Here is a 26,662-nt window from a genome sequence, read left to right as displayed (position 1 = left end):
ATTATCTTTAAAGCATTTATTTTTAAATTTTATTTCATTTTTATTTTTTGTGGGGCAGTCAGGGTTTGGTGGCTTGCCTAGGGTCAGGTGTCTGAGGTTGCATTTGGGCTTGGGGCCTCCTGGCTCCAGGGCTTGTGCTTTAGCCACTTTGCCATCTAACTTCCCCATGTCGATATCTTTATTTATTTATTTGTTTCTTTGTTTGTTTTTGGTGAGGCAATGGGGGTTAAGTGACTTGCTCAGGGTCACACAGTTAGTGTCAAGTGTCTGAGGCTAGATTTAAACTCAGTTCCTCCTGAATCCAGAACCATGCTTTATCCACTGTGCCACCTAGCTGCTCCTGTTGATATCTTCAAAAAATTAAGTGGGGAGAGGAATGCACTTTGAGAAAGGGAAAAGGAGAGGTTGAATGGGGTAAAGTAACTCACATAAAAGAAGCATGAAAAAGCTTATGGAGTGGAGGGGAAGATGGGGGAGGTGCAGTAGAGTGAGTGAGCCTTACTCTCCTTAGAATTGGCTCGAAGAGGGAATAACATACACACTCGGGTAAAGTAATATATCTTGCCCTGCAGGAAAGTGGGAAGAGAAGGGGAAAATGGGGCGGGGGGGAGAGTGAAGGAAGGGAGGACAGATTAGGGGACGGAGCAGTCAGAAGCTAAACACTTTAGAGGAGGGAGAGGGTGAAAGAAGATAGAAAACAGAGTAAATATCAAGGTGAGGGAATGGGATGGAGGATAATATACTTAGCAATAGTAACTGTGAAAAAGAAAAACTTGAAGCAAGTTTGTCTGATAGGCCTTCATTCTCAAACACATAGAGAACTGAGCCAAATTTGTTAAAATAAGAACATTCTCCAATTGATAGATGATCAAAGACATGAAGTTTTCAGATGAAATAATCAAAGCCACCTATAGCCATATGAAAAAAAAAATGGTCTCACTATTGATTGGAGAGATACAAGTCAAAACAATTCTGGGTACTATCTCATATATATTGGATTGGATTAATAGAACAGCAGAGGAAAATGACAAATGTTGTGGGAGATATGGGGAAAATGACACATTAATACACTCTTGGTAAATTTGTAAACAGATTCAGTCTGTAAAGCAATTTGGAACTATGGCCAAGGGGCTATAAAACCATGAATACTCTTCGACATAGCAATGCCACTTCTTGGGTGGCATCCTAAAAGAAAAAGAGTTTCCAGTCACGTTATCTTTATTCTGTGGTACCTCTACTTGAAACAGTGTGCATATCCTTCTACGTATAGAATTTGCAAAATTACATATTAATTCAATCATTTCTTTTTCAGACTAGGAAAGCTCCAACTGTATGTATGTATGTGTATATGTGTGTGTGTGTGTCTGTGTGTGTGTCTGTGTCTGTGTGTTTGTGAATGGGGGGGGGGGGAAATGAGGGTTAAGTGACTTGCCCAGGGTCACACAGGTAGTAAGTGTCAAGTGTCTCAGGTTCTCCTGAATCCAGGGCTGGTGCTTTATCCACTGTGCCACCTAGCTGCCCCCTGATTAAAATATACATGCAAATATATATATATATATATATATATATATATATATATATATATACACATGCAGGGGGCAGCTAGATGGCACAGTGGATAAAACACCGGCACTGGATTCAGGAGGACCTGAATTGAAATCCGGCCTCAGACACTTGCCCCTTACTAGCTGTGTGACCTTGGGCAAGTCATTTAACCCTCATTGCCCTGCAAAAAAAGAAAAAAAATTTAATTAATATTAACTTCCAATGGAACACTTTGAGTAATCAATAAGCAATTAACTTTCACACTTTCTATCATAGTAAAGAGAATTCATTATGTATATATATATATATATGAAGTACATGTATACACACATATATACACGTTTCATATGTGTATATATGTGTGGGTACATTAACTAACATTTAAGAATCTTTTTTCTTCAAGAGAAATTCACATTGGATATGAATGGAAAGCTGTAAATTAATAATGGCAATATTTCCCGGAAAGCAACTATAGAAATCTCTTAATTATGATTAACTTGATTTAATACTTTTACCAAAAAAAAGATAATGGTGCATTTGCATGTCATCCTATAAAAGGAAAGATTCTAGAATATAATGGTCTATTTATTACTAGAGGTTACTTCATTAATAAAGTTTTCCCTTTTAATGTGACACAAAAAGACATAATGCATATCCCAACCTAACATCTCTATTACAGACAAACACTTTTCAAGAATGGAATAAGACATCTTATCCATTTGCCCTAAAGAAAAGAGTTAAGTACTTAAGAAGGATTTTTCAGATTGACCTGATAAAGGTATTCTGATTGAACAGATAAGGCTGCTTTACATGGAAATCCTATATAAATATTAAACACAACCATTTTTCCTTGAAGAAAATGAAAAGCAGACCTAGAAAGAAAGCAATTATCTAATGTAGCTTCTCTTTCATTCTTCACTGCAGTCAAGATATAGTGCATGTGAGAAATAAAGAATTGATCCACACAAAAAAACGATTAATTTAATTATTACCTCAGACGGTTAGAAATTTTATATATCAGAAATCTTCACGTAGAATTTGTCATAGGACTCTTACTAGTCCGTGCAACTACTGTACTGTGTACAGTACCCTATAATGTATCTCAATTTAAATTTAATAACAATGTCTCAACATTTAAAAAAAAAATCATATGCCATATCTTGTAACCTAATAATCCTCTTTGATTTCTCACATCCTTTCTGTCTCATATTCAGTCACATAAAAGGCACCAAGTCCCTTCAAAGATTCTATTCATGATTGCTCTTAAACTTCTCCTTTCCATTCTCTTGCAGTTGCTACTATGCCAGTCTTGGCAACAACTTGTATCTGAACAACATAAAATGCAAATCTGGATTACAGAAAATAATTTCATTTTAAGTAATTGAAACTATAGTATTTCTTGCTGAAATGTATAGCCTAAAGGAATGTATATAGATTTTTCCAAAATACGTGTGTATATACATACATACACATACCCACACCCACACAGGCCCACCTGGAGATTAATCTAAACTGATTGAATTAAGTGAGAGTGATTGACTGCTGATTGGCCTACTTCCAGTTAACTAGATTGTAAGCACATCTGGCTGGCCCTTAAGAGGGTATTGTTCTCAGAAGCTAAAAACTTTGAACTTTATGTGGAGACCACCTTTGGGTCCATTGAACCAATGAATTTGAATGATGCTAGCCAATCAGCTTGAAGAACCTCCCATTTCTGGGAGGAGACCATGAAGGAGGAAGTTGACGCTGGCTGAGGATTTCTTCCTCTTTTGGTTGAAGACATCGGCTTGGTGGCAGGATGTCAAGTGGGCTGGTAGGAAAGCTAGGATTTCCATGCTATAAGAAATCTGTTTTCAATCTTTCACTCTCTTTACTATCTTATATCTTTTAATAAACCCTTTAAAAGCCTAAACTTATTTATCAGTGATTTTAGCCAGTTTCCCCCTAAAATTAAGGAGACAGATTAGAACCCACATTTAGAATTTTAAAATACACAAGCTAGTTCATAAGAAATTCAGAACTGGTGAGATAACTTGTTACTCTGAATTACCAAAGGATCAAACAAAAACAGTAGTTATATAGATACCTAGGAACAGATTTATATGGTAACTTCTGAGGAGGAGTATGTCAGGAGAGTCAAAGCCCAAATGAGAAAGGCCAGCTGATAGGAATGATACTAAAGGGAGTTCTTAAGTCAAACTAAGTAAACTATGTAAAGGGAGGCAGCAGGGACCCCTGTGGTAGAAATAGTTAACCTTTGGGTGAGGCAAAGTTGCTTACTATGTTCTAGGTACTATGCTGAACATTGAGGATAAAAAGAAAGGGAAAAATAAGTCCCCTGCCTTCAAGAAGCTCATGGTCTAATGGAGTTGAATAGACAGACTCTATGGACAAGACAAAAATTAGATATATAATTGCAGAGGGACATAGTTGGGATTCAGAAGCTTTGGGGTCAAAAAGGTTACAGAATCAATACAGAATTAAATTATAATGTTGCAAAAGTGTTTACTCATTCAGCTAGATGTAATTCATTGTTGAATTATCTATATATGTTTATATGTGTTATATATGTCAAATGCTACTTTTTTTTTTTAGTGAGGCAATTGGGGTTAAGTGACTTGCCCAAGGTCACACAGCTAGTAAGTGTTAAGTGTCTGAGGCCGGATTTGAACTCAGGTACTCCTGACTCCAGGGCTGGTGCTTTATCCACTGTGCCACCTAGCTGCCCCTAAATGCTACTTTTTGATGTGATATGTAGTGTTATAAATGTATTATTAGGCCATTTAATGATTATCATTAGTATTGCTAAATTAGTAGTGATTTTTCTCCTTATTTGAAGCAGTTTATCAAATGGTGCTTTGCACAATGTTAAATGTGTTATATATAATATTAATGTGTATTTGATGTACTCCCAAATTATTTTGAGGGACTTAAAAATCATTTAGGGAAGGCAGAGCCAAGATGGTGGTGGAAAAGCTTGCCTGACTTGCCTGAGCTCTTCCCCAACCACCTTTAAATAATACCTTTAAATAATGCCATAAAAGAATTCCTAGATAAGCAGAACCCACAGCAGGATAGTGTAAAATATTTTTCTAGCCAAAAACAACTTAGCAGGAAAGATCTGTTGCCCTATGGTGAAAGTGGAGTGCAGTCCAGCACCATCACAGACCCAGTTCAAACAAACCAGAAGCAGGCCTTGAGAGCCACTGAATCAGCAGTAGCAACACCTACTTCTGGAACTCTCAGCCCACATATGGTAAGGAGATGAAACAACTGGTTAGAAGGTGATTACACAGGTCTCTTTGCTAACTCTTAGGCAGGACTCTTTTGCTTTCCCCATATTTGGATACATGTTGCAAGCCTGGGGTTGGGTGAGGGGAGCCCCAGGGCAAAGAGGAGCACTAGCACACCAGAGCTTGTGGGTCCCCTCATCATAGTTCCATGGAAGAAAGGAGGGCTTATGGTCTCTCACAGACCAGAACACAGATGAGGAAAGTAGTAAACATACCTATCCTTAGATCATTCTACCTTGGAAGAACTGGAAACTTACAAATCCCTAGAAATATCCCTGAAAACAGCTGCATAAAACCCCTGAAGCTTGGGACAGTTCACCTTTCACCCTGGAAGCAGAGCCCTACTTTAACAAGGAGTTAAAAGTCAGGAAACAGGCTGGGGGAAATGAGAAAACGACATAAAAATTCTGACCATAGAAAGCTATTTTAATGACAAGATCAGAACACAACCTCAGAAGATAAATAAAAGTGCTATATCAAAAGCCTCCAAGAAAAACATAAATTGGTCTTAGGCCATGGAATGGCTCAAAAAGGACTTTGAAAATGAAGTAAGAGAGGTAGAGGAAAAATTGTGGAGAGAAATAAGAGTGATCCAAGAAAATCATGAAAAAAAAAGTCAACAGCTTGATAAAGGAGACACAAAAATTCATTGAAGAAAACAATTCCCTAAAAAGTAGAATTGGCCAAATGGAAAAGAAGGTACAAAAGCTCTCTGAAGAAAATAATTCCTTAAAAATTACAACTTAGAAAATAGAAGCTAATGACTTTATGAAAAATCAAGAAACAATAGAACAAAAAGAAGAAAAAAGAAAACAATGTGAAATATCTCATTTGATAAACAGCTGATCTAGAAAATAGATCCAGTAGAAATCATTTGAAAATTCTTTTACTACCTGAAAGCCATAATGAAAAAAGAGCATAAATATCATCTTTCAAGAAATTGTCAAGGAAAACTGCCCTGATATTCTAGAAACAAAGGGTAATTGAAAGAAGCCACCAATCACCTCCTAAAAGATATCCCAACAGGAAAACTCCTAGGAATATTATAGCCAAATTCCAGAGCTCCCAGGTCAAGGAGAAAATATTGCAAGCAGCCAGAAAGAAACAATTCAAGTATCATGGAGCCACAGTCAAGATAGCATAAGAAGTAGTAGCCTCTACATTAAAGGATCTGAGGGCAAAAGAACTGGGATTGCAACCAAGAATTACCTACCCAGCAAAAATTAGTATAATTCTTAAGAGGAAAAATAGGCATTCAATGAAAAAGAGGACTTTCAAGCATTCTTGATGAAAACACTAGTGCTGAAGAGAAAATTTGACTTTCAAATACAAGACTCAAGAGAAGCGTAAAAAGGTAAATAAGAAATTGAAACCGTAAGTGATATTAAAAGCTTAAACTTATTAAAGCAGTTGGAAGGAGTATATATGGACAGAAGGCACAGATGTGAGTTGAATATAAAGGAATGGTATCTAAAAAAATAAAATTAAGTAGTGAGAGAAGAATGCACTGGGAGAAAAGGGAAGGGAGAGGTAAAATGGGGTAAATTATCTCATACAAAAGAGGCAATAAAAATATTTTACAGGGAGGGAAATATGGGAGAAGTGAGGGGGAGTGAGTGAACCTTACTATCTTCAGAATTGGCTCAAAGAGGGAATAACATACACACATTTAGGTATAGAAATATTTCTTATTCTGAAGGAAAGTAGGAGAAGGGGATAAAAGAAGAGAGGATGTGATAGAAAGGAGAACAGATTGGTAAGGGGGTAGTCAGAAGCAAAACACTTTTGAGTAGGAACAGGGTGAGAGACAGAATAGAATAAATGAGGGGGGTTGGGAGGAAAGGATGAAGATAAATACAGTTAGCAATAGTAATTGTGAGAAAAAATTAAGCAATTTTCTCTGAAAACAAGGCATTCACAACTAATAAATGATCAAAAATATGAACAGTTTTCAGATGAAGTAGTCAAAGTAATCTATAGCCATATGGATAAAAAATGCTCTGATTCACTATTGATTGGAGATATGCAAATCAAAACAATTCTTGGGTACTTATTAGATTGGTCAATAGGACAGAAGAGGAAAATAACGACTATTTAAGGGTATGTGGGGAAAATGAGACAGTTGGTGGAGTTGTAAACTGATTCAACTATTCTGTAGAGCAATTTGAAACTTTTCCCAAAGGGCTATAAAACCTTGTACACTTTTTGACCTAGCAATACCACTACTAGGTTTGTACCCCAAAAGAGATTAAAAACAAAAAGGATAAGATCCTATATGTACAAAAATATTTATTGCAGCTCTTATCTGCTGGCAAAGAATTGGAAATTGGAGGGATACTTGTCAATTGGGGAATGGCTGAACAAATTATAGTATCTGATTATGATGGAATACTTTGGCATAAGAAATGATGAGGATGACACTTTCAGAAATACCTGGAAAGCCATTCATGAGTTAATGCAAAGTGGCATGTACTGTGTACAAAGTAACAACAATATTGTAAAGTGATAAGTTATGAATGATTTAAGAATCCTCAGTAATACAATGATCCAAGAGAACTCTTAAGGACTTATGATGAAAAATGCTATCCATCCCCAGAGAAAGAATTGATGGTGTCTGAATAGAGATTTGAAGCATATTTTTATTTTATTTTTCTTGAGTTTTTGGTCTATGTTTTCTTTTTTAGCATGACTAATATGGAAATGTTTTGCATGACTTCACATGTATAACCTATAATGAATGCTTGCCTTCTCAAGGTGGGGGGAAGGAGGAATGAAGGGAGAAAATTTAAAACTCAAAAGTTTTAAAAATGAATGTTAAAAGTTGTTTTTATATGTAATATGGGAAAATAAAATAGTAAATTTAATTTTTTAAAAGTTTAACACCAACTTCAATACCCTCCCCAACAGAGATGAGACCCTCTATCTTTAAGTCGCAATAGAATTATACAATTACAGTTTGAATGTTAATTCTTTTAAATTCAGTGAGGAAATGAAGCATTTATTTCTTTTTTTTTTTTGGTTTGGTTTTGTTTTGTTTTGTTTTTTTGCAGGGCAATTGGGGTTAAGTGACTTGCCCAAGGTCACACAGCTAGTAAGTGTCAAGTGTCTGAGGCTGGATTTGAACTCAGGAACTCCTGAGTCCAGGGCCGGTGCTTTATCCACTGCACCACCTAGCCGCCCCCAGCATTTAATTCTCATTATGGAGGGACTATTAACTGATATAGCTGAAGAAACGACAGAGAACTTAATTCCTGAGAGAACAGGGGATTAACACCTATTTTGTGAAGAAAAAAGAAGAAAATTCTTTGGGAGATATTTTAATCGGTATATTGAGAGAACTGAATAGTAGAACTCTTGTTTTCAGAATTTAAAAGTCAGCAATTATATTAAAGGTTAAAGTTGATTTTGGCTATAGTCTATCTCATATTGTAAATAATAATTTTGTCTGTTTAATTATTTATCACTCTGTCAATAAATTAGATAGCCAATAACCTTCATGTTTATTTAAGCCTAGGAAATTAGAGGGTTTGAAATAAAGAAAAAGATGAACAAATAATTTTTTAAAGTTCTTCAATTCATATAATAAATTATATTTAATAAACCATGGTGGCAGCTCAGAGTTAATTTTTTTAATGAAAAGGATGTTACAATGTTAATAATCAACATAAAAAATCACAACATATACTCTTAGAACTAGGAAAAAATGCATAAGGAAAATAAATTAGGAAGAGATAGGATGATCACACCACCTATAAATGAGTATGTAAAGTGGAGGATGTCATTCCCTAATACTAGCAATATAACATTGAGGGAAAGCAGAATGTTATAGTTGAAAGATCAGTGAATAGGAGTTGAAATATCTGTGTCCAACACTGATCTCTGATATTTCCTCTGACCTTGTAAAAAGACATTTCACCATCCTGACCCTCAATTTCCTCCTTTATAAAATAAAAGAGCTGATGTAAATGTCATCTGAGGTCCCTTACAGCTCTAAATATATGATCCTTTAAATATTATCATTGATATCATCTTATAATTTTAAATATGAAAATTATACATTATTTCATAAGTAAATGCCTATATTTTATCTTGTCTCATCATAAGTTTAAGACTTCTTTATATTTGTTACAAAATTATAATAAATTGTGATTTCATGTGAATAAAATAAAAGCTAAGAATATTAATTACATAGACTCAGGAAAAGTGCAGGAACACATTTTTTTAATAAAAGTGACATGGCATATGTTTGGAAATTATCATTCTAATATCTTAATTTTTTTGCGGGGCAATGGGGGGGGGGTGTTAAGTGACTTACCCAGGGTTACGTAGCTAGTAAGTGTCAAGTGTCTGAGGCCAGATTTGAACTCAGGTACTAATGAATCCAGAGCTGGTACTTTATCCGCTGCACCACCTAGCTGCCCTCTAATATCTTTTTTTTTTTTTTTTGCAGGGCAGTGGGCGTTAAGTGACTTGCCCAGGGTCACATAGCTAGTAATTGTCAAGTGTAAGAGGCCAGATTTGAACTCAGGTCCTCCTGAATCCAGGGCCACTGTGTTATCTACTGCACCACCTAGCTGTCCCCAATGCCCCCTAATATCTTAATTTAAAAAAATTAAAAAGGAAATATGGCTTAGGCAGAGTAAGGGCATGAAGAATAGTCATCAACAATCATTTATTAAGCCAGAAAGTATTTTCCCATTGTGTATTTCTCCATCATTTTTTATAGACACCTGTGATTCCATCCTAATTCAGATCAGAAACTCCACTGTTACATAGAAAGTCACAATCTCAGAGAGTTTGGTAGGGCAGGAGACAACTAATGTGCCCCCAAATCATATACCTAATATACAGTAAAAGTGTGTCTTCAAATGCAATACTGTGCATTTCCTTCATTTGCAAGGAGAGGGGGAATAATTTCTAAAATTCCACAGTGGTCTTAGAAGGGGGGGCACACAACAGTCAGAAAAAAGGCAAAGCACAGTGAGAAGAAGGTGCTTTGGGGTATAGCACTCATTCAGTAGTTTTGAAAATTACTTAGGACAATTTATGGATTTAAAATTTACAGAAAAAACAAACATTGTTAACTTAAAGTATATATGAAATATTTTACCCTTATGTCAATTTGAATAGCACCTGTGACCTCCTTTACTAAAGTCAATCTTCCACTGTAACCTCTTTTACTAGTAAAGATAAAATGCTAATTAAGTTTGGGATTTAAAGTAAACAGGATCATTATGTTTGTGAAGTGTTCCAAAGCTTTGCTGTTCCAGCAATCTGTGACCTATAAATAATGCAAGATCCTTTCTTTCTATAAGTGACTTTATTTCAACTATGGGCCCTGAAATATAGAGGTGAAAAAAATCACCCCACAGTCATGGAATTCAATCTATTCTTAGTACTCCAATTGAATTATGAATCAGAAGCTGTTCACTCTTTTGTAGTAGCACCAAAAATCTACTTTCAACATTATGCTTTTTATTTTGATATCAAAGCCATGGCAAATCCCAGCTAATCTGAAAAGCCCTTGTATTTTGCTTTAGAAGTAAGAAAAGTAGCAGGGGGGGGACCATTTCTGCATGCCCCCTTGACCTCTGAACCACAACCTTCTTGCAACTAAAGCGTTCAACACCTCATTTAATCTCTCCTCAGTGCACTGCCACAGTGCTGAGAAAAGAAAAAGGGAAAAAAATAATCTGGGGACTTCATCAATTTTTCATGAATTTTCATTTAGGCCATAGCCCCCTCTTAGAGTGGTCGATAGATCAAGCTGCTGTCACATATTTAACACCTGGGGCTATGGCTGCTATCTCTTGGGGGCTGCCACTAATTCAGCCTAGATCATAGTCAGCCTCAGTCTGTGTGAGGATCCCCCATACCCTCTGTGTTTCTTACATGTGGCACCCTGGTGCTGGAAAATGAAATTCTATCCATGTTAGTTACTGCAACTCTTTCTTTTGATAGTTCCATTGAAAAGGCATCTACTCAGTTCAGCAATGTCAGATACTGTTTATCAAAAATTGTGGTTCTATTTGCTAAATGTTTAAAAATTGTTTTGGCCTTGAGGATGATTGAGAAAAGTTAGATGCTGAAATGTAATATTGGCTATTTTGAATCAGGCTCAACAGAAAGCAAGTGATTGTAATTTCAATTTATAGATTTTTGTCCTCAGTATTTTTTTCTCCACTTAATATGCAGTCTTCATAAATCTAAAGTGTTTATTAAAGGCTGGGGGATATTGTTTGCCCTGGAAAAACACTGAACAAAAGAAAAGGACTTTTGTCCAGAAAATTCTCCTTATCATATCAGAAACAAACATTTGAAACACTCTGAAAGGAAAATGAAGCAACTGGTGGAATGACAGACCATGTGAATTAACCTTCTCTCATTCACCTCCTCAATGTGTTTATCCTTCAAAATGAGTCATAATAACAAAACCTACCTCACAAAGTTGTTGGAAGGATTAAATGAGATAAGTAACTCTAAAATTGTTTTGCAAATGGAAAACTACATATTAAAATGATTTATGGCTTACTGGATTTTTATTTATTTTGTCAAATATTACCCAGTTTAATTTTAATCTGATTCAGGCAGCATTCACATTTCAGCATCACATGTTCTGTCATCTCTGCTTTATACCACCTCTGCAGTATAATTAATTCCTCATTTGTAATGTCCTGTAACCTGTTCATGCTAACCATACAACCCTAAAATTTGGTCCTTCAAAGTCTGTGGTAGTCTATGATTTGTTCCTATGAAACATGTTACTTCACCATCAGATAATCAATGCAAATTTCTAAAAGTATATGTCATATACTTCTACAAAGTATATGATTTATTAGTACAATAGCAAGTCACAAGTGAGTGTCTAGACCCAGCTCTGCTATTAACTGGCTATATTAACTTGGATAGGTAGCAAATCTCTGTAAGTCTCCATTTATTAATCAGTAAAATGGTAATAATAACTGATATTTATGTAGTATGTTAAAATTTTCCGAAAATTTACATACAAATATATATTACCACATTTCATTCTCACCACAATATAATGAAATAGCTCATACAAGTATTATTATCCTCATTTAACAGACAAGGCTCAGGAAGTTAAGTAAATAGCCCATAATCATAGACTGAGTAAATGAAGGAGTTAGACTAAATGATCTCTAAGGTTCTATTTAGTTCCAGAATTTTAACTCTAAGCTTTTTCTTGAACTCTGTATATCCTAACAAGAATAAATGTATAGGCTCAGTCTTTTTAGCTCTACAAAAAAAAAGTTAAAACAAAAAGGGACATTATCAATTAACAAACATGAATCAACAAGCATTTGTTAAATATTTATGAAATACCAGGTATTATGCTAGACCCTATGGATACTGAAAACAAAATAAAATGAGAGAGAGACTTTCCACGAGTCCTTCTCCTCAAGTGCATTACATTCTACTGATTAAATACTGTACAACTTTTCATAGATAAGTAAATTAAAAGTGTGTGTATTTATATATGTATTATGTATTTCTGTATACATACATGCATATATAGATATGAATATGGATATAGATATATATAGGTATAGGCATAGGCATAGGCATAGGCATAGAAAGACATAGATGTAGATGATATAGATAGATACATACACAGTTTATTGGAGGGGAGAGAAAGTAGTCATTAATAACTGAATAAATAAGTTGTTTCCACAGTTCTTAGTAAGCATCTTAAAGGAGGTTCAGCTAACAGATTAGCTGAGGAAGGAGAATATTCTAGGCATTTAGGAGATAGTTTGTACCAAGAGTGGAACCAAACTGTGAAGGGCTTTAAATGCTGACCAAAGAAGTTTCTATTTTATCCTTAAGGTAATTGGAGGCTGCTAAAGCTTCTTGATCAAGAAAGCAGCATGGTAAGACACTTTACATTGCATTTCAGAAATATAAATTTGGTACAACGAATTAGAGAAAGGAGAAATTTAAGACAGCACAATCAGGACACTACTGCAATAATCTAGGGAAGAGGCAATGAGTGTATATACCAGGGTGATTATCATATGAGTAGAAAGGGGATAGAGGTAAGAGGTGTTGAGGACTTGCCAATTAATTGAGAGTGAAAAGTCAAGGATGATTCTGAGGAAGTGAATGTAAATGACGTTCTGAATATTCGCATGCTTGACCAAAACCAGGATGTTGTGGGGGGAGGGGGTTAAGGGGAAAGATAATGAACTTTGTCTGAGTTATGTTGAGCCTGAAAAGATGATCATACATCCAGTTAGAGATTTCTAGGAGACAGCACTAGAAATCAAAGGAGAGATGAGAGCTAGAAAATAATCTTATGCTCTGATCCTCTTGAGATAGAGCTATCCTAAAGTATCCTCCATCTTTATCATTTTTCCATTTCACTAAGTAGATGTCAATGGATGTATGATCTCATTGATGTAGGTAAGGACTCCATAAGTACAGGCCAAAACACACCCACATGTTATTATCCTTTTCTTTCTTGTCTTATGTATATATATATATATATATATATACACACACATATATATATACACATACACACACATATATATCCTAATTGTCTAATATATATATATAGTCTAATTGTCTTTTATATATATAAAATAGGGGATCTGCCCAACTACAGAAAATGCAAAGGGAAATGGGAAATCTAAATAAGTCACAGGTTACTACCAATGATGATTTGCTTATGAGAAATAGATTAAATGATATCTTCTAGAAGATGTATAATTAGAAAAAGAGATGGGCTCATCTTGTAGTAAGATAAAGGGAAAGATTGATGATGCATAGTACAAGTAATTCAATTATATCCACAAACTTTTTAAAAGACCTAGAGGAAGGCCTCCAATGCCTTCAGTAATTCTCCAAAATAAAAGGACAAAAATTATCTGTTCCTAAATTATATACACAGAAGTCTATGAAAAATATCATTTTCCAAGGAATGTATACTCTTAAGAAAATAAGCTTTTCAGGGTGATTTCAGAAAAACCTGGAAATATTTACATGAACTGATGCAAAATGAAGTGAACAGAGCCAGGAAAATATTATGCATAATAACAGTAATACTGTACAGTGAAGAACTGTGAATGACTTAGCTATTCTTATCTATCCAATGATATAAGACAATCCCAAGAATTAATTATGAAGTATACTGGCTCCAGAGAAAGAACTGATATTGTTGGAATAGACCAAAGCATGCTATTTTTCACTTTCTTGCTTTCATTCTTTTTCTTTGTTCAAGTCTTATTATATAAAATGACTAATACAGAAACGTTTTACATGATTGTACATGTATAACCTATATCTGATTATGGACTGTCTCAGGGTAGGAGGAGGGAATAGAGGGAAGGATAAAATTTGGAATTCCAGTTTTCATAAAATAGGAACCAGAATTAGATTTTAGTCCTAAATCTGTACTTAATAAATGCTGATTGGTTGATTTTGCTACTAATTTGCTATATGACCTAATAACTTAAGTATTTCTCAATTTCCTCATCTGTAATTTTTAATTATACTAATTGCACTATAAGGATCTTGTTTAAACTTTAATTGCATGGGAATATGTTTTCATGATCTTAAGAACAAAACATTTTAAATGAGTTATGCTCTAACATTGTTTAAAAATGTTTAACGTTGTTAGTTATATACTAACATCTATTGTACAGAACATTGTTATTTATTTATTTATTGCACAGAATATTGTTTATTATTTTGGCATCTACTCTAAATTTTATTTTGGATGACAAAACTATATTGAATTTAAATAATTCTCAAATTATTATTTAATCTCCAGAAGTTAACACCATTGGTTAAATTTCACAAACATAAAACAATAAAATAACTTCATGTCAGGTGCTCAATTGACTTTCAAAACTTGTTTTTAGTTCTATAACAAAGAATGGGAAAGGACAAAGCCTATGATTTCACTGGTACAGGGAATTCACTAAAGAGGAAAAATCTTCTACCAATGCAAGTCAGTACAAGTTCTGTGATACTTCCCTGAAATACTTAATATAGTGTCATTATTTGATACTCCCTTGAAATATTAAAAAACAATCCCAATATTATTATTGCAATAATATAATATTATAATATAATAATCAAAGACCTGTTACTAGCATAAGTGATTGAAAATGTAAATCAGAAAACAATGCATAATATTACCAAAGCTTTCTGGTGGATAATAGAATAATATGGGTTTACTTGCTTATTTCTTTTCAAAAAGATTACATATTATAAAGGGGTTTGTGTGTGTATGTTGGATAGTATCTATTATATCAAAAGAGCACCAATATTTCTTTAAACTTTAAATGAATAGAAACAGAATATTAAGAGAAAAATTAGGATAGTAACACAAATCCTCAAAATACATTCATTGAATCCCAAAAATTTCACTGCTGCCAAAACTACATCTTAATATTAATATTCTCCCTATAATACAATATGACTGCAAATCACAGAACATCATTAACTCAAAAGAATAAAAGGTAGAGGTGGTCCATGAGCAATGAAAGAGTACGTTCATAATAGATGTATAGAGGATATTACCAACATCACTTGCATAGAAGGAATAAAGCAAGAAAGACATCATTAAGGACTTTTATTACCAGAAAATTATTTAGGCAGGTCATGTAGAAAAATAAGGAATGACAATTAGACAGCCTGTTCCTTATGCAGGTATCCCTTGAATATTAAAACAACCAGAGATAAGGCTCAGTATCTTTGCATAAATTATTTATGGAGTATTTTTAGAAAGAAATAGATTAAAACCACAAAGAATAAGAAAGCAGGTAGAGGTTTCAATCTACCTGAGATGTGATATACCCCAAGTTAAAAGATTTATCTAAACTCTATATTCAAGTCTAATTTAGGAGACCCTTGTGCAAGACCAGGTTTAGTTTTTTGGTAAGGGTCATGGGTTCATTTTTATTTCTAACCTGGGTTTGAAAGGGAGTCTCTAGTCTAGAGAATAAAGTCTATATTAAGATATTTACTTAGATATATAATAGAGGAGAAAAATGTCAGTTCACCACTTCAGTATTCATAATTAACAGAACAATATTTTTAAAAGTGTGAAGAGCTTTGCATATTAACACATCTAACTTGATACCTTCAACCACTGTATTCCAAAAGAATAAATTATATTTTGAAAGTTACTGTTATTATCCCAAATTGTTCATTGTTTTAAGATAGTTTGCCTATCTTAAAGTATTTTTATAGCACTTTTTTCTCAGTGTACTGAAGATTTCTGTGAAAATGTCAAGGGCAATTAAAAAATTAAGTAACACAATGTATTGATTTTTTAAATGGCTGAATAAAAATTTAATGAAGAAATAAATTCATATATGTTTCAAATACTTTAATTGCTTTTACTTACATGCCACTTCCAGAGATGCATTGCGACTCATTGCCTCACCAAGATAGTTCCGTGCCACACAGACATAACTTCCTTCATCAGGCTTGCTTCTACGTCCATGAACAATACGCAAGAAAAATAAAGATCCACTAGGCAGCAGCATGCGATGGGATCGGGGATCATCTTTGTCAGTTTCCACCCTCTCACCATCTTTATACCACTCTATAGTCGGAGTTGGCCTGCCCTCAGCTTTGCAGTTCAAAGTTGTTGGCTCTCCTTTAGAGACAATAACATCTGAAGGATGCTCAACAATCCTGGGAGGAAAATCTTCCTGACGAAGACGTGATCCTAAAAACACAAAAGAAAAAGAAAAACTCTTATATTTTTACATTTTAAATTTTTCTTTATTGGTTCTCATCTATAACCATAATGTATTGAATCTAAAACATTAATTCATTTATTCATTCTTTCAACAAACACTCGATCAGTATATAAAATTTATCTTATAGAAAATTAAATACATGAAAGGACGGACACACATCTCAAACAACTTATTTAATCTAAAACTTACTCATTTTGCTTCTTCAATTTATTACCTATTATTCTTTTTTCTTTTTTTGTTACCTATTGTTCTTGATAAAAATAACTATTAAGATATCTCTCAACATACAAATGTTCCAGACATATATCTTCTTTTACCTCTTTGATATACCCCACTGGGAACTGCCCCAAAGGACTTCCAGGTAGGGTAACCTGTCTTCATAGCAGGCATAAAGCCCCTCCCATCTATTTTCATAGTAAAGACCTGAATGCCTACTATGCACTTGAATACTGCAAGATAGAAAGCGACTGTCTTCTTATATACATTTTTTCCTACTTTGCTAATTCATAATCTTCCTCAGGTAGAGAAAGATTTCTCTTGTTCATCCGCTTAAAACCCTTCAATGCATCCCCAGTATGTACCAAATAAACCTGCCACAGAAGATCCTCTACAAACTGACTCTTCCTATTATTTCCACCCTTATCTCCCACTCTGTCCTCTTAATTTGCTTTCCTACCTTTGTTCATCCTAGTTTCCACACCTAGAATGTTATACATGTTTATATATCCTGTATCATTTAAAGTCCGGCCTAACTCATATAAAGATTTCATTGATCCTCCATTTGGGGTAATAGCTTTCCCTGCTTTTCAAATTTCAAATAATCATTTCTTTTGCACCTCTTTTATATACTTTGTTGTTGTTATATGCTTGTAATGTTTTATTTTGCATAAGTTATTTGGGCATAGATGTGATGATCCAAGAGAAAAGAGACCATGTCTTCTCTGATTTTTGCATCTCTTCTAGCTCCTAATATGTTCATTGTATTTAAAGAATATTTTTCGAAATGAGGGTCTGTATATTCAAAAATGGAGACTACCTGTATGTAGGTGCAGCCTAGTTTAAATGAAGTAATCTTACAGAGCTGGGACTCAGGTTAGTAATGCCATTTGTATCATGGATAACTAATATAAATAGTCTGGAAAAATTCAGTGTCAGTACTTCTTTGGTCCATGACTTCTTCCACCAAAGAAATGCTAAATGATCTAGTGTTAGGGAAATGCCCAAGATTAAATGACTTAACCAGGATCACATAGGAAGCATGTTTCAGAGGCATAATTTTACCACAGATATTCCTGTCTTCCAGCACTCTATCTAATGTGCCACTTTGCCTACCTATCTCTCTTCTCCTTCTCCTTCCTCCCTGTCTCTGTCTTTCTTTGTCTCTTTCTGTCTCTCTCTGTCTCTCTTTCCCTCTGTCTCTCTCCTCTCACTGTCTCTAATCAACTTTCATTTGATCCCAGATGCTCAATATTTATGGTCTAGGTAATAGATAGCTGGATATTTGAATAATATATATCAACTTGGTTAGTTGAATATTTGGGAATAAAGTTACTCTAATGGGGGCATCATTTAATAAAATTCATATTTAATAAAATATGAGATATAAAAATGGAAGGGTAGTAAACTTTTTTTAGCTTCTAAAATGAATATTATATTTAACATAACCTAAGAGATATAGCTCCCCTTTTTCTTCTAAATCTAAAAAGGGTCCAATAGTCTTTTTTTTTTTTTTAGTGAGGCAATTGGGGTTAAGTAACTTGCCCAAGGTCACACAGCTAGTAAGTGTTAAGTGTCTGAGGCCAGATTTGAACTCAGGTCCTCCTGAATCCAGGGCCCATGCTCTATCCACTGCGCCACCTAGCTGCCCCCCAATAGTCTTTTAAAAATATAAATAGACATCGGGGCAGCTAGGTGGCACAGTGGATAAAGCACTGGCCCTGGATTCAGGAGGACCTGAGTTCAAATCCAGCCTCAGACATTTGACACTTACTAGCTGTGTGACTCTGGACAAGTCACTTAACCCTCATTGACCCACCAAAAAAAAAATATGAATAGACATCACTTTAAGCAGTTTTACAGTATAGTTTTCATTGTAATGTTCTCAAAATATGTCCCCTAAGAATTTACTTCTAAAAATCATTATAGTTTCAAAGATATTAAAATAAAATCATAGTCTTGCCTGAGATTTTCCAAAATTCCCTCCAAAAAACTTTAAAATAATGCCTGAAAAGAAAATCTGGAGTATCAGAATCAACAAAAGGACAGGGTGAAACAATTTTGAAGCCCAAAATAACTTAGAAGGTTGCCAGGAAAGGTCAGTCTTACTGGGTTGAGAGTGAAACACAGTTAAGCAATTAAGCACAGGCCCCACCCAGACAAGCCATCAGCAGGCCTTATGAACAACTGCATCACCCATCAAAGGTTTCTAAATCTCACAGTCCACAGACAGTAAGAAGGTCAGACAACTTGTCAAAGGAGATAACAGGGGACACTTTGCTGGCACTAGGTGCAATACTCTATTGCAATGCCCATAAACAGTTCTGGTGGCAGTCTCATAGCAAGGAGGAACACTACAACACTGTGTGGCCAAAAGTGAGTGAAGAAGCTGGTCACAGTTACAGGGTGGAAAAGAATGCTTATGGTCACTAAAAGACGAGAGCACAGTTCAGGAGAGCAGTGACCACACTGTTTCTTAGATCATACTATTGTGGAAGACATGATGAAAAGTTACAGAACCCCAAAACTACCTCTGAACATAGCCAAATAAAAAATTTGGAGATAAGGATACTACCCCCTCCTCCCCTGGAGCAAAGTCTAATTTAACATAAAGTTAAGAGTCAAGAAATAGATTGGAAAAATGATCAACCAACCAAAAACAAACCTTACCATAGGTAGTTACTATGGTGACATGGAAGATCAAAGCACAAACTCAGAAGAACGATACAAAGTCAAAATTGCTCTTTCCAAACCCTCAAGGAAAAGTGTGAATTGGTCTCAAACCCCCCCACCCCCCAAAAAAAAGAATTCCTGAAAGAGCACAAAAGGAATTTTAAAAATCAAATAAGTGAGGTAGAGAAAAAATTGGGGAAGAAATAAGAATGATACAAGAAAATCATGACAAAAGAGTTAACAGTTTAGTAAAAGAGGCACAAAAAATACTGAGGAAAATAATACCTAAAACATAGAATAGGCTAAATCATAAAAGTGGCTCAAAAATACACTAAAGAGAAAACTTTAAGAGAAAAATTGGCCAAATATAAAAATATATACAGAAATTCACTAAAGAGAAGAACCTCTTAAAAAGTGGAATTGGCCAAATGGGAAAAGAGGTACAAAAGTTCAGTGAAGAAAATAATTCCCTAAAAATGAGAATGGGGAAAGTAGAAGCTAATAACTTCCTGAGACATCAAGAAACAATTAAACAAAAAGAAAAAAGAAGAAAATTTCAAATATCTCAGTGGAAAAACAACTGACCTGGAAAATTAAGGAGACATCACTTAAACATTATTGGACTACCTGAAAGCCATGATCCAAAAGAAAGAGATTGTCAGAGAGAGGGAGAGGAATAGAGAGAGATAGAGAGAGCTTAGACATCGTATTTTAAGAAATCATTAAGAAAAATTGTTCTGATATGTTAGATCCAATGGTAAAATAGACATTGAAAGACTCTACCAATCACCTCCTGAAAGAAAACCCAAAATGAAAACTCTCAGGAATATTATAGTCAAATTCCAGAGCTCCAAGATCAAGGAGAAAAAAAAAACATGCAGAAAGAAACAATTCCAATATTGTAAAGGCAAAGTCAGGATAATTCAAAACTTAGCAGCTTCTACATTAAAAGATTAGAGCCCTTGGAAGGTGATATTCAATGAAATAGAGTACTTTCAAGTACTGTTGATGAAAAAACAGGGGTGGAATAGACAATTCAACCTTGAAATACAAGACAAGAAACGTACAAAAAGGTAAACAGGAAAGAGAAATATTAAGAGATTCAATGAAGTTAAACTGTTTGTTTTCCTACATAGGAAGATGACACTTGTAACTCCTAAGAATTTTATCATTATAAAGGGCAGTTAGAAATATACAAAGACAGAGGGAACAGGTGTGAGTGGAATAAGATGGGATAATATTTTAAAATAATAAGAAAGAAGAATGGTAAGGGGAAAGGGAGAGATAAAATGGGAAAAATTATCTTACATCAAAGAGGTGTGAAAGAGCTTTTACAGGAAAAGGGAAGATGGGGTAGGTGGAGAGTAGCACTTAAACCTTAATCTCATTGGAACTGGTATGGAGGGAATAACATACACACGTAATGCATATAGAAATCTATCTTACTCTATAGGAAAGTAAGATAGGAAGGTGATAAAAGAAAAGGAGAGGCTGATAGAGAGGAGGGCAGAGTAGGGGAGGAGGTAGTCAGAAGCAAAATGCTCTTGTTTATGGACAGGGTGAAAAGAAAGAAAGAATAAGGGGGAAATAGGATGGAGGGAAATAAATAGTAATCATAAAATGGAAAGATTTCACAGAACTTTTCTCAGATAAAGACATCATTTCTCTAATTTATAAACAATGGAGTCAAATTTATAAGAATATGAGTCATTTTCTAATAGATAAATGGTCAAAAGATATGAACAGGCAGTTTTAAGACAAAAAAATCAAAGTTATCTGTGGTCACATGAAAAAATGTTCTAAATCACCATTAATTGGGGAAATGCAAATTAAAACAACTATGAGGTACCAACTCACACCTATCAGACTGGCTAATATGACAGAAAAAGAAAATGACAAATGGTAAAGGGTATGTGGGAAAATTGAAACACTAAAGCACTGTTGGTGAAGTTGTGAACTTATCCAACCATTGAGGAGAGCAATTTGGAACTATTTCCAAAGGGATATAAAACTGTGCACACCCTTTGACCCAGCAGTACCACAACTAGGTCTGTATCCCAAAGAGATTTTTAAAAGAGGAAAAAGGTCCTATATGTACAAAAATTTTCATATCAGCTCTTTTTGTGATGGAAAAGAATTGGAATTCATGGGGGGTACTCATTAATTGGGGAATGACTGAACAAGGTAGAGTATAAGATGGTGATGGGATACTTCTGTGGTTTAAGAAATGCTGAGCAGCATACTTTGAGAATGACTTGGAAAGACTTAAATGAAATTATTAACTGTGAATGACATAGCTATTCTCAGTAATAAAATGATCCAATACAATTCCAAAGAACTTATAACGAAAAATGCTATCCACTTCCAAAGAAAGAACTGATGGAGTCTGCAGATTAAAGCATGTTTTTTTGACTTTATGTTTTCCTTTTTTATATGTTTTCATAAAATCACTAATATGGAAATATCATGACTGCACATGTAAAACCTACATAAAATTGGTTGCCTTCTCAATGAGGAGGAAGGAAAGTAATGGAGGGAGAGAATTTGGAAAAAAAATTAAATGAATGTTAAAAATGGTTGGTTATCCAGGCTGTCTACAAAGGTTAGCTGCCATTCAATTTCTTCAAATTTTCTTTTCTTTACATTCTTCTTCAAGGAAAAGTTATTATAACAAAATAAATATCATTTAACACATTAATTATTTTCCACTTCACTAGATATTAGGGTCAATAAAAACCAGCATATACCACTTAGAGAATAAAATTCAACATTTGAAATGTGAGAAAAAATAAAGTATAAAAAAGAACTTTTCAAAAATCTCCTGAAAATGATTTTCTCTACATATTTCAACATATATATATATATATATATTTCAACACAATAACCAGCATGACGTTTTAAAAATCCCTGTTCAATCAATCAACAAGCAATTATTAAGTGTTTACTATGTACCAGCCATTGTGCTAAAATACTGGTGGACCAGTGGGGGGGTATGGCGGTTGGTCAGGGTGAAGTGGCTGCAAAATCTGCTGGAGTTGGGGAGAAGTGCTCTGGTTCTGAACCAGTCAGCTGACTCAAGTGGTGGGGGCCCAGTGAGGGAGGGTCAGAGGCACACCAAGCTTCCAACCATAGTGAACCAGATTTCAATCAGACATCTGCTTCTTGGTAGAGATGAGAAAACAGAGAAAGCAGCATACTATAGAAAGCTTTTTGGGGGAAAAATAGACCAGAATACAAAATAAAAAGAAATAATAATGAAGTCAAAGCTCCAATATCCAAAGATTCCAAGAAAAATATAAATTCATCTCAGGCCATGAAAGTGCTCAAAAGGAACTTTGAAAAGAAAATAGGAGAGATACAAGGAAGATTTAGAGAGATGGAGGAAAGAATAGAAAGAGAAATGAGAGCAATACAGGGGAGTCATGAGAAAAAAGTCAACAGCTTGAAAAGTCAAATGGAAAAGATGATACAAAAGCTCTTTGAAGAAAATAATTGCCTAAGAATTAGGATTGAACAAATGGAAGCTGAGAAACCAAGACACAATAAAGCAAATCCAAATGAATTAAAAAATAGAGGGCAATATAAATTATCTCCTTAGAAAAACAGCTGACCTAGAAAATAGATACAGGAGAGATCATTTGAAAATCATTCGACTACTTGAAAACTATGACCAAAATAAGAGTTTAGACATCATCTTCCAAGAAATTGTCAGGGAAAATTGTCCTGATAATCTAGAAACAAAGTTAAAATAGAAATTTAAACAATCCACTTATCACCTCCTAAAAGAGATCCCAAAAGGAAGCCTTCCAGGAATATTGAAGCCAAATTCCATAGATCCCAGGTAAAGAAGAAAATATTACAAGCAGGTAGAAAAAATGAATTCAAATACTATGGAGCTACAGTAAGGATAACACAACATTTAGCAGCATATACATTAAAGGACCAGAGGGCATGGAATATGATATTCTGGATGGCAAAGGAACTAGGACAACAGATAAAAATCACCTACCTAGCAAAACTGAGTATAATCTTTCAGGGGGGAAAGTGGGATTTCAATGGAAAAGAGGACTTTCAGGTTTTTGTGATGAAAAGACCTGAACTAAATAGAAAATTTGACTTTCAAATACAAGACCCACTTGTCTAGGGAAGCATAAAAAGGTAAACAGGAAAAAGAAATCATGAGGGATATTAAAAGATTAAACTGTTTACATTCCTACATGGGAAAATAATACTTCCAACTCATAAGACCTTTCTCAGTATTAGGGCAACTGAAAGGAATACACTTTGACAGAGGACACAGATATGAACTGAATATGAAGGTATTATATCTGTAAAGCATGTATTTTTTGCTTATCCTTGTTTTTTGTGGGGCAGGCAGGGTGGAGTGTCTTATGTCTGGGACAGAAATTCACAGGTCATATTTCTTGCTTTTCTAAGTTTATCTCTAAGTTTGTTCCATATAAATAAACCCTGTTATTTACTTAAATTGTAATAGGCTTCCTAATCTTTTTGCTTGTAGTCTGGGAGAAGCAGTGGGAGAACTTTTAAACAGCCCTTGCAAACTGGCTTAGGCAGCTAATAGCCAGCTATAGCTTTACCAGCTAAAAGCATTCAGATAGCCAGCCAGGAGTTCACAGATTATGGCCCAGCAGTTAATAAATAATTTTTACATTGAATGGTGACCACAGCAGGACTTATGGGCTAGTTATAATTTTTCATATAGTCTATAGATATAATTTTTCAGATGCTAACACAGTTGTACGTTTTTCAGATAAGCAGAGTTATTTTATTTTCCTTTAAAACCTGAGTAATGAGATGTTTTGCATAATTGCATATGTATGACTTATATTGAATTGCTTGATTTCATAAGGAGGGTTGAGGAGTGAGAGTGTAAGAAAATTTAGAACACAAAGTTTTTAAAAAATCAATGTGAAAAGTAATGAAGAGCAGAAGGAATTCTGAGAAACTTGGAAGGACTTAAATGAACTGATGCTTATTGAGAAAAGCAGAACCATGAGAACATGGTACAAAGTAACAGTAACATGTGTGATGAAGAATAGTGATAGAGTTAGCTCTTTTTAGCAATGCAATGGTACAAAACAATTTCAAAGAACTTCATGATAGAAAATGTTCTCAACATCCAGAAAAAAAAAGAACTGTGGTTTATGAATGCAAATTGAACCATACTGTTTCTACTTTGGGGCTGATTCTTTTTCTTTTTTCCTTCTTTTTTGAAGTTTTTTCCTTGTGCTCTGATTCTTCTTTCATAATATGACTAATGCAGAAATATGTTTCATGTGATTGCACAAATATAGCCTATATAAGATTGCTTTCTATCTTTAGGAGGGAGGAAGGAAGGGAGGGTGGGAAAAAATTTGGAACTAAAAATCCCATGAAAACAAATGTTGAAAATTATCCTTATTTATAACTGGAAAATAATAAAATACACTTATAAAAAATACATGTCATTTCCCCAATTGATAAATGGTCAAAGCATATAAACAGGCAGTTTTCACACAAAGAAATCAAAACTATCTATAATAATGTGAAAAAATGCCCTACATCACTATTGATCAAATTAAAGCAACCATTAGCTATAACCTCACACCTATCAGAGTGACAAATAAACAAAAACAGAAAATATTGGATGTTGAAGGGATGTGGGAAATCTGGGATTCCAATCCACTATTGGTGGAATTGTGAGAAGAGCCAACCATTCTGGAGAGCAATTTGGAACTATGCCCAAGTGGCTGTAGAACTGTGCATACCCTTTGATACAGCAATACCACTGCTAGGTTTATATCCCAAATGTAAGCTCAAAAGGAGAAAAAGACCTATTTGTACAAAATATTTATAGCAGCTCTTTTTGTGGTGGCTAAAAATTGGAAATCAAAGGAATGCCAATCAATTGGAGAATAGATACTAAACAAGCTGTGGCATATGATGGTGATGGAATATTATTGTGCTATAAGAAATGACAAGCAGGATGATTTCAGAAAGCCTGGAAAGACTTGTATGAACTGTTGTATAGTGTAGTGAGCAGAACCAAGAGAATGTTGTGCACAGAGACAGCAATATTGTTTAATGAAGAATTATGAATGACAACTATTCTCAAAAATATAATGTTCCAAAGTAATCCCAAAGGACTACTGTTGAAACATACTATCCACCTCTAAAGAAAGAACTGATATTGATGGAATAGTGACTGAAGCATGTTATTTTTACCTTCTTTCATTTTTTCAAGTTTTCTTGTAAAAAATTACTAATGTGGTAATGTCTTACATAATTAGTACATGTATAACCCATATCTGATTGCTCACTGTCTTAGCAGTGGGGGGGGGATGGGAGGGATAAAAATTGGAACTCAAAACTGTCAATAAAAATGTTTATTATTTTTTTTAAATGCCCTAGAAAAACTTCATATGTAAAAGCCAGATTTTTAAAAGCATTATAAATAAACATGTTACTTCATATTTTCCTTTTAAAATGGCAAACCTTTTAATAGTTCAAACAAAAAATGCTTTTACTGTAAGAACAATGTAATTACATGGATTATATTTAGGGATTTTTGTTGGAGAGCAAAAGGAATTCAAGATCATTCAAACAAAAAAGTTGCCATACCACCCTTGTGGTCATTAGGAATTTTATTGATCATCATCTAGTTCAACCTCTTCAATTTTTCAGAGACTTAGGTTAAAAGAGGTTAAGTGATTTGCCCAAAGTCACTTAGTTTCTAAGTGGTGGATCCAGGATTTAAATTCAGGACATATGACTCCAAGTTCAGTGTTCTTTCCATTGTACCATATTTCTGTTGAGAATTAAAATTTTAATATAGTAATGCCTAAAAACAATTAACTACTTATGCCTAACTACACATTCACAGTATTTTGTACCTACAAAGGATCTGAGAAATAATGTGGCCTAACATAATGATTTCTATAAATGAGCCAAGTGAATTAAGTTTCAGCAAATTTCCCAGTCACAAAGCCATGACTAGCATTAAGGTCTTCTGACAGCCATGCTGTTTTAACTATGCCTTACTAATTCCCCTATAATTAAATAATTTCAATATATGAGTTTAAGTATTTATTTAAAAAGATAGATAGATGATAGGTAGATTTATACATTTTGTCCTATGCACTTGAATTCTTTAAAATGAAACCAATTAATTAACAAGTATATATTAAACATCTA

General features: G+C 34.3%; 1 protein-coding gene across 1 annotated transcript in view; it reads right to left on the bottom strand.

The window, feature by feature from the left end:
* Window positions 1–26,662, bottom strand: part of ROBO2 (roundabout guidance receptor 2) — a 788,084-nt gene that overhangs the window by 692,209 nt on the left and 69,213 nt on the right. The window contains 1 exon segment of the mRNA XM_043994477.1: window positions 16,219–16,545. Within this exon segment, the coding sequence (XP_043850412.1) occupies window positions 16,219–16,545 (327 nt within the window).

Source organism: Dromiciops gliroides, chromosome 3 (genome assembly GCF_019393635.1).
Source record: "Dromiciops gliroides isolate mDroGli1 chromosome 3, mDroGli1.pri, whole genome shotgun sequence".
In the NCBI taxonomy this organism is placed as follows: domain Eukaryota; kingdom Metazoa; phylum Chordata; class Mammalia; order Microbiotheria; family Microbiotheriidae; genus Dromiciops; species Dromiciops gliroides.
Note: the sequence above shows the minus strand (reverse complement) of the source record. Positions and strands in the feature narration are given on the sequence as shown.